The sequence below is a fragment of the Vitis vinifera genome, chromosome 13, assembly GCF_030704535.1.
Source record: "Vitis vinifera cultivar Pinot Noir 40024 chromosome 13, ASM3070453v1".
Classification (NCBI taxonomy): domain Eukaryota; kingdom Viridiplantae; phylum Streptophyta; class Magnoliopsida; order Vitales; family Vitaceae; genus Vitis; species Vitis vinifera.
This window is the reverse complement of record NC_081817.1, coordinates 212,642-229,653: the sequence shown is the minus strand read 5'-3', so window position 1 is coordinate 229,653 and position 17,012 is coordinate 212,642. Positions and strand designations below refer to the sequence as shown.

At 38.9% G+C, this 17,012-nt stretch overlaps 1 protein-coding gene across 3 annotated transcripts; it reads right to left on the bottom strand.

The window, feature by feature from the left end:
• Positions 1–6,674: 6,674 nt before the first annotated feature.
• Positions 6,675–16,534, bottom strand: LOC100244928 (syntaxin-31). Of its 3 annotated transcripts, none has more exons than XM_002268732.5 (6): positions 16,079–16,534; positions 15,002–15,252; positions 14,745–14,890; positions 14,258–14,296; positions 7,364–7,561; positions 6,675–7,171 (listed from the first exon to the last, which is right to left on the bottom strand). In XM_002268732.5, exons 1-6 carry the CDS (start codon positions 16,470–16,472, stop codon positions 7,012–7,014), a joined length of 1,188 nt encoding a protein of 395 aa, XP_002268768.3. In that variant the 5' UTR covers positions 16,473–16,534; the 3' UTR covers positions 6,675–7,011. The 3 variants fall into 3 exon arrangements, with proteins under 3 accessions (XP_002268768.3, XP_059597407.1, XP_059597406.1); XM_059741424.1 differs by having other exon boundaries at positions 7,364–7,565; positions 16,079–16,487; XM_059741423.1 differs by having other exon boundaries at positions 7,160–7,565; positions 16,079–16,487.
• Between the last annotated feature and the right edge of the window lie 478 nt (positions 16,535–17,012).

The following is a 17,012-nucleotide window of genomic DNA, read 5'->3' as shown; positions in this document are numbered from 1 at the left end:
GGGCTTTGATGCTCAGGCCAAAATCCCCGTAAAAGTAGCTCTCCCAGAAATCGTTGTCATAATTAATTTTAATTCCAGTCTATGTGGGTCGTGTCAATTCATGTTGGAAAAAAGGAAAATTACAAGGAACATGCTAGTCTTTTCAAAGGAGTTTGGAATTTATTTCTTCTTTCCACGTCTCAATTATAAGTATCATAGGTTTATGTGAAATTAAAAGTGTCACTCGTATTAACAACCATGGACCGTCTATTCTTCAAATTACCATGTATTTCTAAATCAGAGTATTTATTTTTAAATGGTCAATTTGTATTTTTTATTCATGGATTTTGATTGAATTTTGTTAATTCAAATTTCAAAGACAAATCAAATCAAATTAGAAATTAAACAGCTAAAATGGAAAGTAAATTAAGGGAATTAAACCTTTATATATAGAAGTCAGTATCTGCTCACAAAGAGAAAGCAAAATTAGAAGTTAGCATTTATAGAGAGAAAATTAATTTCAAAAGTATCTGATAAGATTTTTTTTTCCTTTACCTATGATATTAATTAATACTTGTTATAATGAATGTTGGGCATGAGTAGGTGTTGGATTTTAAATCATTAGTATGCCTATTAATACTAATTATAATAAATATTTGGACATGAGTGCTAGATTTTAAATAATTATTATACCTTCCACCATATATAGCCTTTTTAGTTTTTACGATAAAAAAATTAAAATACGTTGTTTGAATTCTGAATTGATAATTCTTCTGTATATATTTTCAAGTTTTTTTTTTTCTTATTCATGAAATTTTTTGGTGACTATTAATAAATTTTGGACAGAAATGCTACATTTTAAACAATATATGTATATAATAATCATACCTTTGCTGTAATATATACCAAATGTCATGATGCTAATCATCTACTCTTGCTTCCTAACAAAAATTCCTCTTTAAAAGAAATATTACATAATCTTCTAATTCTTGTTGATTACTATAATCTTATTTAAAATTTTAATGGCCATCACTCATAATGCTAAATTATTAAACACCCACTTTTCTTTCTAGAAAAAAAAATCCTTTTTAAAAAAAAAATTGAATTATTATTATTTTTAATGGTAAATTTAGCATTAAAATAATCCTTTTTAAAATTTTAATGGCCATCACTCATAATGCTAAATAATCCTTTTTAAAATCTTGGATTATTATTATTTTTATCAAGCAAGCATTAAAATCAATAGAGAGTTATGAAAATTACCAGTAGATATAAATAACTAAATATGAAAGGCTAAAGAAAAGAATGAAATCATAAAAATAAATATGATTAAAATGAAAAATCTTATGATTAGCACAATAAATCCACATAGTGGATGGAGGGGTCCCTCCTCCCTCCTTTAGAAAATTTCTCATGATATGCCCTCTCTGTCTCCCCCTTTCACCATGATCCTTGACTAATAATAATTCATGGTAAATTGCTTGGGTCCCCATATTTATTATTATCTTAGTGGGGGCATTTCTCTCACTATATCTCCACCTACCATATCCAATCTACTTGTTTTAAAACATTAATACAAAACTCCATCATATGGGTATGCATCAACAACTTTCTCTCGGACCAAACACACCCTTTACCCCACCCACCACTCTTTTTCCTTTCCGAAGTACCGGAGTACTTTCAATAATCAAGTTTTTTGACCAAGGGTTGTTGGGGAAGTAATCATAAATGGGAAACCTTTAAAGTAACTGAATTCTAATATTATCTTATGTTTGGCTCCCAAGGGTCCGTGGCAAGAACATACCAAGAAAATATATATAAGAAATAAATTTAAAGTTGTTTCTTTTAACTCATTCCATTATTTTTCTTCCCTTATATAGAAAGTTAAATAATTTTAAAATACATCACTTTCCTAACAAGTTTAATTATATTTGATTTTTTTCAAGGATAAATCAAATATAATATTTTTTTTTAACAATTTGTTTTTATTTTCTAGTGTTTTCTTGTTGTTATGATAAAAGATTTAGCTATTTTATTTAACAATTAATTGACTATCAGTGAAGTCAAGTTAATTTTTATCTTTTTTATGCGGTTTAATGTCACATTCATTCATATGCATCCAAAGATACAACCATCCTACATGATACATACCTTAACTCATCTTGAGATTGACGGTGTGGCCTAATGATCATTTTTTGTTGGTTAGGAAGTTTTCTCGCATCAAATCCATTTATCAATATATCCAACCTTCTAATTCAAGTTAATCACATTAGCAATTTGAATTTCCACAAGTTATTAAATAAAATAATTATTTTAGGGCCTATCACATACAAGTCATATCATCAAATAAGATATTAAAAATTATATATTTCAAAGTCATAAAATGAATAATAAGTTCCTAATTTAACATCATAATTATTCATAAACTTAATTTTTTACTATAAAAAATAACTTAATAATTATAGAAAAATGATAAACTTAAACTTTAATACAATTAAAAACTAAAAAGTATATGTTTTATCTTATCATTTTCACTTTTTCATAATTAAAAATAAATAAATAATATTATTGTTTCAGATATCAGTGGGTTACTTAAAACTTTAAAAACACGCTAACCCTAATATTTTCATTCAAACATTGTCAATATTAATTCAAGCATTGAAATAAATACAACTTGGATGGGTTGGTACCATCCAAATTGCAATCCTATCTTTCAATTGTTATTTTCTAGAATAGCAACATTGTTGTCGGCTTTAGACCCCAAATCAAACATAATACGAAGGAAACCCAATGAATATATCAAATTGGTAATATCTTTTCCTCATTAATGTTAACTCCGAATCAGAATTGATTTAATAATTTCCTCTTGATATAATTAAATATCTAGTTTAATAAAAAAAAAAAAGATGAAATAAAATACATAGAGAATCACTTATTTAAGCATGCCAATTTTTAAGTTTTTTTTCAATAGTCATTACGTAATAGAAGGGTCCACACTCATGATAACTAAAGGCATTCAGGCACCCCACAAGACAGAAATTAAATATTGCTTCAAATGCTAATGCAATGGAAAAATGAAAATTACTTATTTTTGGGGAAAAAAGGGTTCTCCCATGTACCCCACGGTTTTATTTAATAAGGGGTTGTTTGGATGAGTCATAGGAAAGAAATCATGTAATGACATTGATTATTTGAGCTAAGTTCATATCTTAAGCATAGTCTAATGTGATAGGTGTAATGATTCCAATTAATTGGAGTAGTTAATAAATTGAAAGGATTGATTTCAGCTAAGTGCCCAAAAATGGCCTACATTGCTTAAGAACAAAACCGAGGCACAGTAACATCATCAGGCGTATATACAGGGACATAAAAACTTTAAGAGGGCCATTGAGGATGCCAGAAGATAATATCATTCAATTAAACCCAAGCACTTGATGTCCTGAAACCCAATCAAAAAATGGTAAGGAAAAACTTGCCCATTTCAAAAGTAATGTGATTGTGTGAAAGAATAAGGAAACAATTTGATTTGGGTGTGGTTAAATACACCATCTTTCCTCTCACCATACCCACCTCATTAAAGCAAAAATTTAAAAGGAAAAGATGGGTGTGAAGAATGAAGCGAGAAAAGATACAAGGATTTAACATCGGCCTCTAATTTTCTCATAGTCAAAAGAAAGAATGTCAAATTTGATCAGCGCATGGATAACAAAGCACACAAGACCATCAAAAAGAGAGTCATAAATAAATAAACTTATGGTCTTGCCCTGCCCTCACAACTCACAGGTCCATTAAAAAGTAAAAACGTATATGCTTTCTATTAAAGAAGCATTATGATAATGAAAAGAATGTCCAAATTAATGGACCTGGGGTGCAATTGGAATCAATTTAGCAGCCATTTTGGAATGGATGGACAAAGCCCCTAGTAGCCATCTTGTTTGAGATCACTTGCATTTAACAACACCTCATTCTCTTTATACTAAATGATAGGCTGGAGTTAAAAGTCTAAATAAAAACAAACGACCCCATTACATCAAGGTGCATGGGGGAGTTTGAAACTCTCTCCATATCCATGTGCTATGAACACTCTAATCAGGGTTCTCTCTCTGGGGGATAAATGATAATCACAGGTGAGGAGGCCTTACAAGTGTAATTTTGAGAGAGGTAGGGATGACATGGGGCTCCTTTGAGGGACATCCTAACATGGGGTTTACCCAGAGGATTTGGATATGAGTCACACAAATGGGAGATCATGTTTTGGGCAAGAAACAGGGAAAGACATTACCAGACAAGAAAGGCTTCAACTGCTTTTATCTTTAGCCTGTTGAGAGATTTCGTGGGAATGAAGATTCTTGCTAGTGTGGGACGTCATATTAGTAGGAATGAAACATGGGTATTGCAAAACTAGGAAAAGTGGAACTTTTTTCTTTTCCCATCTTCACATGTGAAAGAAAATCTACTTTCTCCTTTATTTCCAGCTTTTAGTCCATTCCTCTACAGTCTCTTATCTCCTATAAGCAAAGCTATCCTTCCCTTTTGTAAGCAAAAATAGTAAAATACATTGCTTGGGAAGAGAGATGCCAAGAAAATCTAACCTAGGGCTATTTTTCTTTGTTATAAAGAAAACAAGCTAGAGCAAGGCTGAGTTAACCATCCTGTCTTGATGTTTGCTTGATTGGAAGGAAACTGAGAGGAAGAAAAGAAAGGAGCATCAGGGGTGTTATCATGTAAAGAGATCTCTTTTACCACCCCAGACAGAGTCAATCAAATTTCTTATTGATTTGTCTCTCATTTTCCCTTCTAGTTTCCTTTACTTTCCGGAATAAGAGGGATGTGCCAAACAACATATGGTAACTAGGGCTACAACCCGACCGGGTTGGGTTGAATTAGTGATTCATCCAACTTAAATTAAGAAACCCTCAATCTGAATTCAAGATAACCTAGCCTTTTAATTTAAAGTGCTCAAATCAAGTCCAAGCATTAATATGTTACTGGTGCCTTATTTTCTAGTACATGAAGCATGTATAACCAGCCAATTTTCTGAAAGCAACTTGCCACCTAAATTAAGTTGGATACTTATGCCCCATCATTATAGAGGTTCTTTTCTTGTGTTGTACGATGTATGAACGCATTTACCAATACCATCCTACCATGATTCCATGAACCAACCCACCTTATTTTTTGACATAAAAGTACTATCAGCTCGAGTATGATTGATGAGGACTTGCTTTGAAAATCCTAACAATAACAAGGACTCATCCCTATCCTTCCATCCTGCCACAACCACCCCCTCCCTTCTCTTAGTTCATTGGTCTCTATACCAGTCTAAAGCAATAGGAACTTGGCAATTCATAGTCAAGGTATGTACAACTAACGTAATAAACAAACTAGATGAACAAGATACTTTTGCATATCAGAAATCATTCTAATTTCTATCAATCTTGAAAATATTGTAGTCACTCTTATCACATTCTTACACTAGGGTCACCTACCTTGTGCCATAATTTCTCCTTTGATGTGAATCTTGATATGAAATCTCAACCAATTTTCTACAAGGGTAGAGGTTAAGGCACTCCTCACGTAAATTCTGTTTTCATCGAGTCTTTGGCTTGTTAGGGTAGAGATCAAGGCACTAATTATCTTCTACACCCAGTTAGAACACCAACCATTGTAGTGTACTAAATGGAATCTAATCCACAAACCATAATTGATAACTAATACATACACATGAAAAACACAGACCAAATAAGAATCCAACCAATTGAACTTTAGGCTTCCTTTTGAATCTCAGAAAGAACGAGGGAAAGGAGATACGGCATTTCCTTTTCCTTGTTTTTTTTAAGACGTCCTAATGCATATAGATTGAGGTATTTGACAATGCAGATAATTTTTCATGGTGTGTAATGACGTAACCACACACTCTCACCTAAATGCCGACAGAAAGACTTGGTTCCTACGCTCCTATTTGTTTGCCTTTTTTCCCTTCGATAGACTGTTCCTAGGCAGCCTATTTGAGGGCATACAACTAAAGATGAGTTCTCTCTTCCCCAGCACCAAAGCAGACCCCCGACCACACACAAGAAAATAATATAAAAAGGAGAAAACTCAGATCAGTGATAAAGGGGAAAATATTCCATGAGTAAACAACCTCAAAACTTGCTATTACAGCAGTTCAAAACTGACTTTTAGATGATCTTAACCATAAAAGTATGGCAGTCCAAAAATTCTGGACAATGATTTTCAGCACCAGTAAAATTGTTGTGGGAAATGGGTCATGCACAAATGTAATATTCTACTTGTTCATTTTCCACATTTTAAAGCCTATGCACTCGTCCAAAAAACTAGCTCCACAACTATAAATAAGTCACCTAGGCATGCATGCTAGGATAGATATTCCACTAGAGAAACACCTCCCTCAAGATGGGGAAACAGTATTTAATTTTGGTTTTGGCTCTCAAATCTGAATCAAAGCCAGATGTTTCCTGCCCTGAACCCTCCATAGCAAAACAGTCAATGGATACATGGAGATTCAAACCATTGCATTTCATCCTCATGGGGCAGCGCAAGAAATTAAAGGTTCCGAAGCCCAAACACCAACTTAATTGAAGTCATTAATGCTTGCAAATACACAAACTGCATACATCCACACTCAATGGAGAAGGGGACACACTCCTCAGAAAAGTAAAGAAAAGGAATAATGATGAGCAGTCATGATTATCAAAATAATATTGCAGAACTCAGAATCAAGATTACATGCAGTAACAAATAGAATCAAAGTTTGCTCACTAGATGGGTAAAAGTTGCTTCCAATATGGCTGCAACCCCATAGATATTGCTATGTATTTCCCTAAAGATGTCTGGGAAAGCTATAGACATAAGTGAAAAATGGGAGTGCCAATTAAATTTACAGGGTATGGGGCACCGTAATTGCTCCCCATAATGGAGAAACCTATGCCTGACAAGCAAGTTGTTGATGGTAAAGAAAGGTGAGATACCCCATGCAGAAATGCAAGTGTGAGTTCTTAGTACAACATATTAAACCACAAAGAAGATGAATATCATCAGGAAAAATATTAATATGGCAAAGATCTTGAGTAAAAGCCATCTGTTCGATGATATTTGATTTAGATGCTTCAATAGAGCACTTTGAGCACCTTCAACATTTGCCAACGACTCATCCATGTTATCATCAATCCTGATCACATTATTCATGCGGTATTAATACAGAGCAGCTTAAAACAATGTAGTTTGATGTACAGCATATGTAAGCAGGCACTAGTTCAAAAATGCCATCCATCAAGGGAGTTTCTTTTAGTTGACCTCAAAAGCCAGATAAAAAAAATTTGGGTGTAAAAAGGAAACATATGCATAACTAAGATGAGCAGACCTGATCGCCAATTCCCCTTGCTGTGCAACCATTGTAGCCAGATGAGTAAAGATTCCGCTTAGTTCTGAAATTGTGGATTCGACATTCTGAAGAGCCAATGCCCGGCTTTGTGTATAATTTTCCTGTCGTGGAACCACCTGCTGTAACATGGACACTTCCATATGGTTGGATGGTGTGTTGTCCACAGCTAACCTTCGTCTGGCTTGGCAAGGTTTAATACAAGCTGTTACCATGGCATCAGAGCACATCTATCTATAAATAGTTATTTACATCAATAAGTACCATATTTTATTGTTGAGAAGAAATTCTAGAGATTAAAAACCGACCTCGGTTTGTCTAAAAATTTTGAAGAGTATGGGAGTGAGGGACTCCAATGGAGTCTCGAAGGGAGGTAAGTGTTGGTTTGCTGTTGAATCTAAGTCTTTCGAAATTTCCATTGAAGAGGTTAGAGGAAGGTTGAGAGGAACTATTTGGGAAAGGAGTAAAGGCTTCTCCTCTTGGATAAGGTTTGGAGAAAAAGGTTTAAGCCTTCTGTTGGAAGGGGTGGAAGCTTGGTGCAGAGGAGAATCTAACTCCAAGCTTTTAAAAGTCTGGGATGAAGGTGCAAGAAAATTCAGTCTAGAATGTCGCTCTAACGTGGCTGGGAGATTTTTGCTCTGCTCGGTAAGAGATGTGGAAAGGAAAAAGTTTTGTCTAGTATTTCCTGAAGGAAATGGCTTAGTAGGGGGTTGGTTCTTGTTGGCTAAGAATTTGAGGGCTCTTGGGGTCTCTTCCACAGAAGTGAGGAATAGCTATCAGTGTGTATCATCCATGGGTAAGGAGGAAAGCAATACCAATACCTCAGAAAATGAGACAGATTCGTATGCAGAAGTTGTTAAAGGGAAGAAAGGTCTGCCAGTGGACTCTATGAGGGTGCACCTAGGGGAAAAGGAAATAAGGTATAGGGAGGAACAGCTTGGGCGTTGCCTGGTGGGTTGTTTTGGTGGTAGTCCTGAGTCTATCCCGTCATTGCCTTCTTTGAAGAGATGGGCGTATGAGGTTTGGTTGCTGAAAGGGGAGTTAAGAATATCCAGGTTGGGTGGGGCCCTGGTGCTGTTTGAGTTTCAACATAAATGGGAAGCTGATATGGTGCTACTTAGAGGGAGCAGTCGTTTTAAGGATAGAGAATTTATATTGCAAAGGTGGGGACCGGCAGTGGGGTGCACTTGGAAAGAGAACCACGCTAAGGAAGTCTGGGTAAGAGTTGTAGGACTTCCTCTTCATCTTTGGAGTAGGGAGGTTTTCAAGCGTATTGGAGATTGCTGTGGGGGGTTTGTAGCCGTGGATGAGGAAACGGCTCTCTTCTCTCAGCTGCAGTGGGCTCGGATTATGGTTAAAGATTCGGGAATGAAATGGTTAGGGTCGATGCAGGTGGAGGCTGGTAACTCGAGGTGGGAGCTTTGCTTGTGGTGGGAAGCCATACCGAGGGTGATGCAGGCTGGGTCCAGCTCTAGGATGCAGACGAGAAGTGAGCGGGAGGTTAGGGATGAAGGTGGGGGAGCTTCACGCGCTGAATCTGGAGTACGGGAGCCCCATGCTGATTTTCAAAAAAGGGGGGCTGAAGGGAAGGTGGCGTGTGGCAGTGAAACAAGGAAAGTGGACAGAGATTGGGGCAGGCAGACTGCTGTCCCTGCAGTGGGCTGTTCAGGGAATGGGCCTGGGCCCATGGCTGGCAAAGGGGCTCTTTTAAAAGGAGTTGGTGGGCTGCTTACAAAGGAAGACGCGAGCTGGGCCGAGGGCCCGTCTCCCCTCTGCCATAAGTCAGCGGGCTGGACCAAGGGGCATGAGAAGCATATTGGGCTTCTAAAGCCTGAGGCCCATTTGGACTTTTTAAGGGAGCCCGACCCTTCTAGGGCTTCCACTGAGACTGTCGGGGCTCGTGCGGAGCTGGAGAAGGATCCTCTGGTCGCGGGTAGCGTCGGCGGCGTGGAGCCACCCCTCGGCCACCTGAAGTCCACTGACGACGCGCTTTTGAATGAAGCTTCTAGGTACCCCCGTAACTTCAAACTCCCTATCTTTTCTATGGGGTTTGGGGCTTCTTCTCCTTCTTCTCCTTTCTTGGGGTCGGATGATGATGTGTTGGGGAAGGTGAGGGCTAACAGTGGTCTGGTTGAGGCCGTGGAAGAAACGAGGAGCAGAGACTCTCCGCGTGAAGAGTGGATGGTAGACCTCTCGGTCCTCGAAGATAGGAACTTGTCCCCGAGAGCATCGGGTGGTGAGGCAAATGGGTCTGATCTAGCCATTGTTCCTTTTGGAGGGGTTTTAGAAAGCCCATTAGTGGAGACGATGGCCCTTCAGGTGGAAGTGGGGGACGGAGAGGAAGAATGGAGCTCCAGTTGCCTTGCAAAATTTAGTCACTGCTTGGGTATGCCGACAGTTGGTTTTGAGGAAGAAATTCTTTACCTGTTGAGGAGAATGAGGGGGAGAATTGAAAAGAAAAATCAGGATAGGGAGAATAAAAAGACAAAGTCATCGGTGTCAAAATCCAGCAGGGAATTAAAGAAGCTGGAATGGACAGTAAGCTATAAAAGAGCTAAGTTGGCATCCAATGAAGGCAAGTTCGGAGGGGCTTCAGGATCAGGGATTAAATGATGATAAAGATCTTATCTTGGAATGTTAGAGGGGCAAATGATAGTGAAAAGAGGAAAATCATCAAGTCCATAATAAAATCCAACAAGGTGGACGTGGTGTGCCTGCAGGAGACTAAAATCAAGGATATGAGTACGGGGATTGTCCGCAGCCTTGGGGTGGGAAGACACATTGATTGGAGAGCAATTAACTCTAAGGGGGCAGCTGGTGGTGTTCTGGTGTTTTGGGACAACAGAGTGGTTGATGTGTTGGAGGTGGAAGAAGGGATGTTTTCGGTGTCTTGTCTGTTCAAGAATTGTATAGATGGGATGAGGTGGGTATTCACCGGAGTGTATGGACCGGTGTGCAGGAGGGAGAGGGAGGCTTTTTGGGAGGAGCTTGGGTCTATAAAAGGGTTATGGAGAGATCCTTGGTGTGTGGGGGGTGACTTTAATATGATCAGATACCCGGAAGAGCGCAGTAGGGGGGGTGAGTTATCTGCATCAATGAGGAGATTTAATGAAGTGGTAGAGGATCTGGAGCTCAAGGACTACCCCTTACAGGGGGGCTTCTTTACTTGGCGAGGGGGGTTAAACAATCAGTCTCAATCTAGGCTCGACAGGTTCCTAGTTACAGATGAGTGGGACAGAATGTTTATTGGAGCCATGCAGGGGATTCTTGCTAGACCAGTTTCTGATCATTATCCTATCCTCCTTGAAGGTGGAGGTTTGAAGAGGGGTCCGTCACCTTTTAGATTTGAGAATATGTGGCTGGAGGAAAGGGGGTTCATGGATCAGATGAAGAGGTGGTGGGGCAGCTTATCTTTTACTGGGTCTTTCAGCTTCGTTTTGGATGCAAAATTAAGAGCCTTAAAAGGGCTCTTAAAGACTTGGAATAAAGAAGTTTTTGGGGTAATTGAGGCTAAGAAGAGAGAAGCTCTTAGCCAGGTGGCGTACTGGGATGTAGTGGAGAATCAATCAACTCTGAGTTTGGAGGATTGTGAAGCCAGGAAGGAGGCTAAGGAGGCTTATAAGACATGGGTGCTGAGGGAAGAAATTTCTTGGAGACAGAGATCAAGGGAATTGTGGTTGAAGGAGGGGGACAATAATACTAAATTCTTTCATAGGATGGCGAACGCGCATAGCAGAAGGAATTGGTTGTCTAGGCTGAAAGTGGATGATTGTTGGCATACGGAGGAGTTAGATTTAAGAAATAGTGTGGTGGGTGCTTTTAAAAATCTGTATACTGAAGAAGGGGGGTGGCGTCCTGGGGTTGAGGGGTTGTCCTTCATGAGATTAGACAGTTGTGAGGCTGAGGGGCTGGAAATTCCTTTTACGGAAGGGGAGGTATTCGCGGCACTTTCAGATCTAGGCAAGGATAAAGCCCCCGGCCCGGATGGTTTCACCATGGCCTTTTGGTTGTTCAGTTGGGAGTTAGTAAAGGTTGAAATAATGGGCTTTTTCAAGGAATTTCACGAGAGGGGCAGATTTGTAAAATCTCTAAATGCAACATTCCTTGTTATAGTCCCAAAGAGGGGAGGAGCTGAAGATTTGAAAGATTTTAGGCCCATCAGCCTTGTAGGCAGCCTCTATAAGCTGCTGGCCAAGGTGTTAGCCAATAGAATTAAAAAGGTGTTGGGGAAAGTGATCTCAGAGTCTCAAAATGCCTTTGTGGAGGGTAGACAGATTTTGGACGCAGTGCTGATTGCAAATGAGGCTGTGGACTCAAGATTGAAAGACAATGTGGGAGGGGTGTTGTGCAAGTTGGATATAGAGAAGGCTTATGACCGTGTTAGCTGGAGCTTTTTGCTGGCTGTTCTTAAAGAGATGGGGTTTGGAAAGAGATGGATAAAGTGGATTGATTGGTGTATCTCAACAGTGAAGTTCTCCGTGTTAATTAATGGGTCTCCCTCCGGTTTCTTCCAAAGTACGAGGGGGCTAAGACAAGGAGATCCCCTTTCACCTTATTTGTTTGTGATCGCCATGGAGGTTTTTAGCAGTATGATGAGAAGGGCTATTAGTGGGGGGTATTTATCTGGGTGGAAGGTGAGTGGAGGGAGGGGTGAGGGGATGCATATATCGCATTTGTTGTTTGCGGATGATACGTTGGTTTTTTGTGAAGAATCTTCAGACGAGATGACATATCTAAGTTGGCTTCTTATGTGGTTTGAGGCGTGCTCGGGTTTGAGGATTAACTTAGAGAAGAGTGAGATGATTCCGGTTGGAAGGGTGCTGAATATAGATGGTTTGGCTTTGGAGTTGGGGTGTAAAGTGGGAGGGATACCCTCTAGTTATTTGGGAATGCCCCTTGGGGCAGCTTTCAACTCTGTGGCGGTGTGGGACGGAGTTGAAGAGCGTTTTCGTAGAAGGCTTGCTATGTGGAGGAGGCAGTACATATCTAAGGGGGGAAGACTCACCCTAATTAGAAGCACTATGTCCAGTATGCCTATTTATTTGATGTCTCTCTTTCATTTGCCTAGAAAAGTGAGGTTGAGGTTAGAGAAAATTCAGAGGGATTTTCTGTGGGGTGGGGGAACTTTAGCCCATAAACCTCACCTGGTAAGATGGAACTTGGTATGCTTGGAGAAAAGAAAAGGTGGACTAGGGGTGAGAAATTTATCTTTGATGAATAACGCCCTTTTGTGTAAGTGGAATTGGAGGTTTGCTAATGAGAGAGATGCGTTGTGGAGGAATGTAATTAGCCTCAAGTATGGCGTAGAGGAGGGGGGCTGGTGTACTCGGGATGTGATGGGAAGAAACGGTGTTGGTCTTTGGAAAGCAATTAGGAAGAAGTGGGGGCTGTTTGATGGCAGGGTAGCTTTCCATTTGGGTAATGGGCAAAGAGTGAAATTTTGGAAAGACAAGTGGTGTGGTGATGGGCCTCTTTGTGAGTCCTTCCCATCTCTTTTTTCCATGTCCATGTCGAAGAATGCTTGGGTTTCGGAGGTGTGGAATCCTGTTGGTGATGGGAGTGGATGGACTCCTCTCTTTGCAAGGGCGTTTAACGATTGGGAGATTGATCTAGTGGAGCGGTTGTTGCAGAAGATCCAAGCTTTCAGGGTTCAGAGGGAGGAGGAAGATAAAATGATATGGACAGCTTCAAAAAATGGGGCCTTCTCTGTTAGATCCCTTTATTCTATGATGGAGCAGGGGGGCCTTTCTTTGTTCCCTAGTGAAAGAATTTGGAGGGCAAGAGTGCCTCCCAAGGTAGCTTTCTTTGCTTGGGAGGCTTCTTGGGGTAAAATTTTAACACAGGAGCAACTTCAAAGGAGGGGTTTCTCTTTGGCAAACAGGTGCTTCCTCTGTCTATCTGAAGAAGAAACAGTGGATCATCTTCTACTGCATTGTGTCAAGACGCGGGTCCTATGGAACCTCCTTTTCTCTCTTTTTGGAATATCTTGGACTCTTTCATGTACAGTTAAGACAACCCTTCTTGGGTGGAATGGAGGGTTTGTGGAGAAAAGACGCAAGAAGGCTTGGCAAATGGCCCCTTTATGTATTTTTTGGTCAGTTTGGAAGGAGAGAAATAGGTTAGCGTTTGGGGATGAGAACCTTTCGCTTCAAAGGTTGAAATATTCTTTTGTATGTAATCTTTGGTTTTGGGTCAGGGGTTCCCTAGCAGAGAGTCATTCTTCACTTGTAAGTTTTGTAGACTGGATAGGCTCCTAGTTAGGGAAGGTAGTGTGTATACTACCTGTATACCTAGAGGGCACCGGTTTTTGGTGTTTCCTCTTTTCGTTTAATATACTTCTTTTACTTATCAAAAAAAAAAAAAGTACCATATTTTTCTCCAACTTGATCCAAATAAAATTCCATCAGAGGGCTGAACAAATGGATTCGGTAAATCAAAAGGAAATTAAATGCTCAGGTGAATGCAGGAAAGTTCGAGTGAGTTCTGCCAGCATCCAGTAACAAGCACACAAAGAGATGGAACATTCAAATCACAAATTAAATCCATTTAATTAGTTCTGAAGTCAGATAACTTAGGTTGCACTAGTATCAGAAATTTGCAGTCATATCATTGTTGACTGAAGATGGACAATAAATAAATATAAGACCAGAGATACAAAATAAGTTTTTCAGACATGTTCAAAACAATGGGAACATCAATAGGAAAAATTGAGTTTCTGTAAGTTAATGATTCATATTTCAGAAAGATACTATGATAATATTGCATCCGAATCAGAGTACATGGTCAAGCAACAGAATGCATGCTCCACTAACAAAAATATGAAGATTAAAACTGATCTTGGTATGACTAGGGCATGAATAATGGCATAAAACATACCTCAGTTGGTTGCCAACTTGAACTCCATTTGACGACAACCTGGTCAGAGAAAGACAGGAAAGGAACAACAAAAAGAAAACATTCATTACTTCTTTACATAATAAAAACAATGAATGATATGGCAGCATGAAAGAACACAAAGGATTATCTCATCCCCAGTGGAACAAAGATGAAACAAAAACTCATGCAACCATCTTGTCTTTGACATTGATAGCAAAGGAAGAACAAAGAAAACGTAATTCATGCTAAAGCAGTAAAACATATATCTAACATAAAGTTCTGCTGTTTTTGGGCCTTTTGGCGCCCTTGAATATACCATTTATGCTTTTGTGTGCCCTTTTGTTAGGCTCTGTTAATATATTTCATCTTTGCCTATCAATATATATATAAAATATAAAGTTTCAAAGAAATGCTTTTGATTAGGCTTTGTTAATAGTATTCTTTTTGCTTATTAAAAAAAAAAGTTGAATTAAGAAGAAATATTCACACTGATGGTTGCAAATTCCCAGATGTCTTAGATAAACTTGACCAAGGAGGTGGCTCAGTCACAGTCTTTGCATGCTGCTGAAAAGGGTTTTCTCTGGATACATTTGTGGAAAAAATCTGCTTCCTATTCTCATGAGCCTTGATATTCTGTAAAAAAAAGGTATACAGGATGATAGAAATGCTGTATACAAGTAAGAAAAGGCTAAGCAAAACTGATAAGCAAAACAAAGAACATTCACCATTCCATTCAGCACTAACCTCTGTTCTAGTTGTTAACACATCCTGGAGCTGTTTAGTAGCCCCCATAAGTTTGTTCTTTAAGTCATCACAAACAGTATTTGAATGGACGACTCTATCATCAGAGTAATTTCCATCAGCTATCTCAAGGTTTTGAAGGGTTTGCAAATCTGAAACTGCTATATTGAGTGCAGTAATATCATCTTTTATCAAGGCAGTTAGTTCCTGTATTTCCATGATTGGGTCATTGAACATTGATGACTTTTTTGCCACTGCAAGTTGATGCAAATGTAAAACACAAAACTTAATGTCAGCACAACAACATGTAACAGAAATAATTTGAACTCTTTCCAGGCCCAATATCAAACCTAATGAGTCAGACTTTTTGAAATAACAACTCCAAAATATGGCCTATGAAAACAAGATTTAGGGAAATTGCACATGATGATACAAAATGCAGAGTAAGGTAGCCCTGAGATCCAACTCTTCAACGTAAGACAAGAGCAGCAGCTACTATTTGAAGTTCGGTTTTAATAAAATAGATATTTTAGTTTCAGGTTTGTAGCTCACTGATTGACATCTTGAGCTTGTAATGCTAGCACTTATTTTCACCCCAATCCATACACCGGTAAGTCTCAATCTGCTGATTTGCCTCACCCGGTACAAACCACTTGGCTTGCTGGCGGCGATGGAAATTGCTACCCCAGCATGTGAATTAGGTTAGTTCTGCAGATTGCTCAAACCTCTATCCCAAGATAGATTATTTATTTATTTATTTACTTCGTCATAATCTGCTTGGATGTTGGAAGTGAGGTATAGTTGATAAATTCTTGCATCCTTTTCTCTAACTTCACCAAAAAGGGATTGAAATTTTGTATTAGATTCTCTCGTTAGCTTAATTCTCAAATAAGACAAGCAAATCATTGGATTCTTTATGCAAGGCGTTTCGTTGCTAAGAAAACATAGAAAAACAAAAAAAAGATAAAATTCAAAATCCTATGCCTCTGCTTTCGTTTTCTCGCACAACAAACGATAAATTATCAAAGATTCAATTGAAACTAACAAATGGAAGGAAAATAAGGAAGGCGATGGGCATACATTTGGCAAGCCTGGAGATCTTGAGACATGCCTCGTGGATCCCTAACCCAATTCGTGAAGCCTTTTTGTTGAATTCGGATCGTGATGATGCCGAAGCCAATGATCTCGATGTTGCTGGATCATCTTCAGCATGATTTGCAACGGCCATTCCACCGATCTTCTTCATTCTTCCAGAGAGAGATCGAAATTCCGACGTCCGATCTCGATAACTAGACACTCCGGACGATGTCATCGGAAATTGCAACGGATAGTCAGTCACAGTGACCGGAGGGGGAGAAATGTAGACGTCGATGACAAAAAGAAAGCGGGACCAAGCAAAAAATCGTCGAGCAGGCCAGAGCCCATGAAATATGGGCATAGTTGGGCCATGGTGGCCCATACTAACAGCAGCCATTAAACACCGAGTGCTGGATGGAGGCCCGTTTGAGCCGGTCTTGGGTTTCGGAGAAGCTGTTCAAATTAAGATTGGAAGAATTCTATTTTGTATTGGCACAACCCAATAAAAATCAAAATTATAACTTCAGTATCTATTATTATTTCAAAATAATTTAGGAAATGTGGTGTTGTGTGATTTAACTTTTAAGCACACTAATACTGATGACTTCAATAGCGTATGTAGATATTAGATGAGTTGTCCCTTTTTAAGGTAAAAAACTTCGACCCCTAAACCTCATGGGTGGAAAATTTGGCACATTTGGGCACCCGAGATGGATGCAATTTCGGGCCTATAGTAGAGACTTAGTTGAGCCTATTAGTGGTGATGATTATTTGCCAGTCAAAACTCAAAAGTGAAAATTATGCTTTCAAGTGGGCATGATGATTGATGACATTTGTCATAGCAAGATGAAAAATAAGAAAATAAAGTACTTCCTACTTCCTTCAGTATAAATATTATTGCTAATTTTAAAATACATTTACACTAGTAAAACAAACT

Excerpts from the sequence above, each read along its gene's own strand:
- LOC100244928 (XM_002268732.5), bottom strand. The coding sequence starts at position 16,472 with ATGGCTGCTGTTAGTATGGGCCACCATGGCCCAACTATGCCCATATTT. Across the intron at positions 14,297-14,744 it reads GGGAATTTGCAACCATCAGT|GTTGTCGTCAAATGGAGTTC; the intron begins GTGAATATTTCT and ends TTCTCTGACCAG. Across the intron at positions 7,562-14,257 it reads CAAGTTGGCAACCAACTGAG|ACGAAGGTTAGCTGTGGACA; the intron begins GTATGTTTTATG and ends TTGCCAAGCCAG.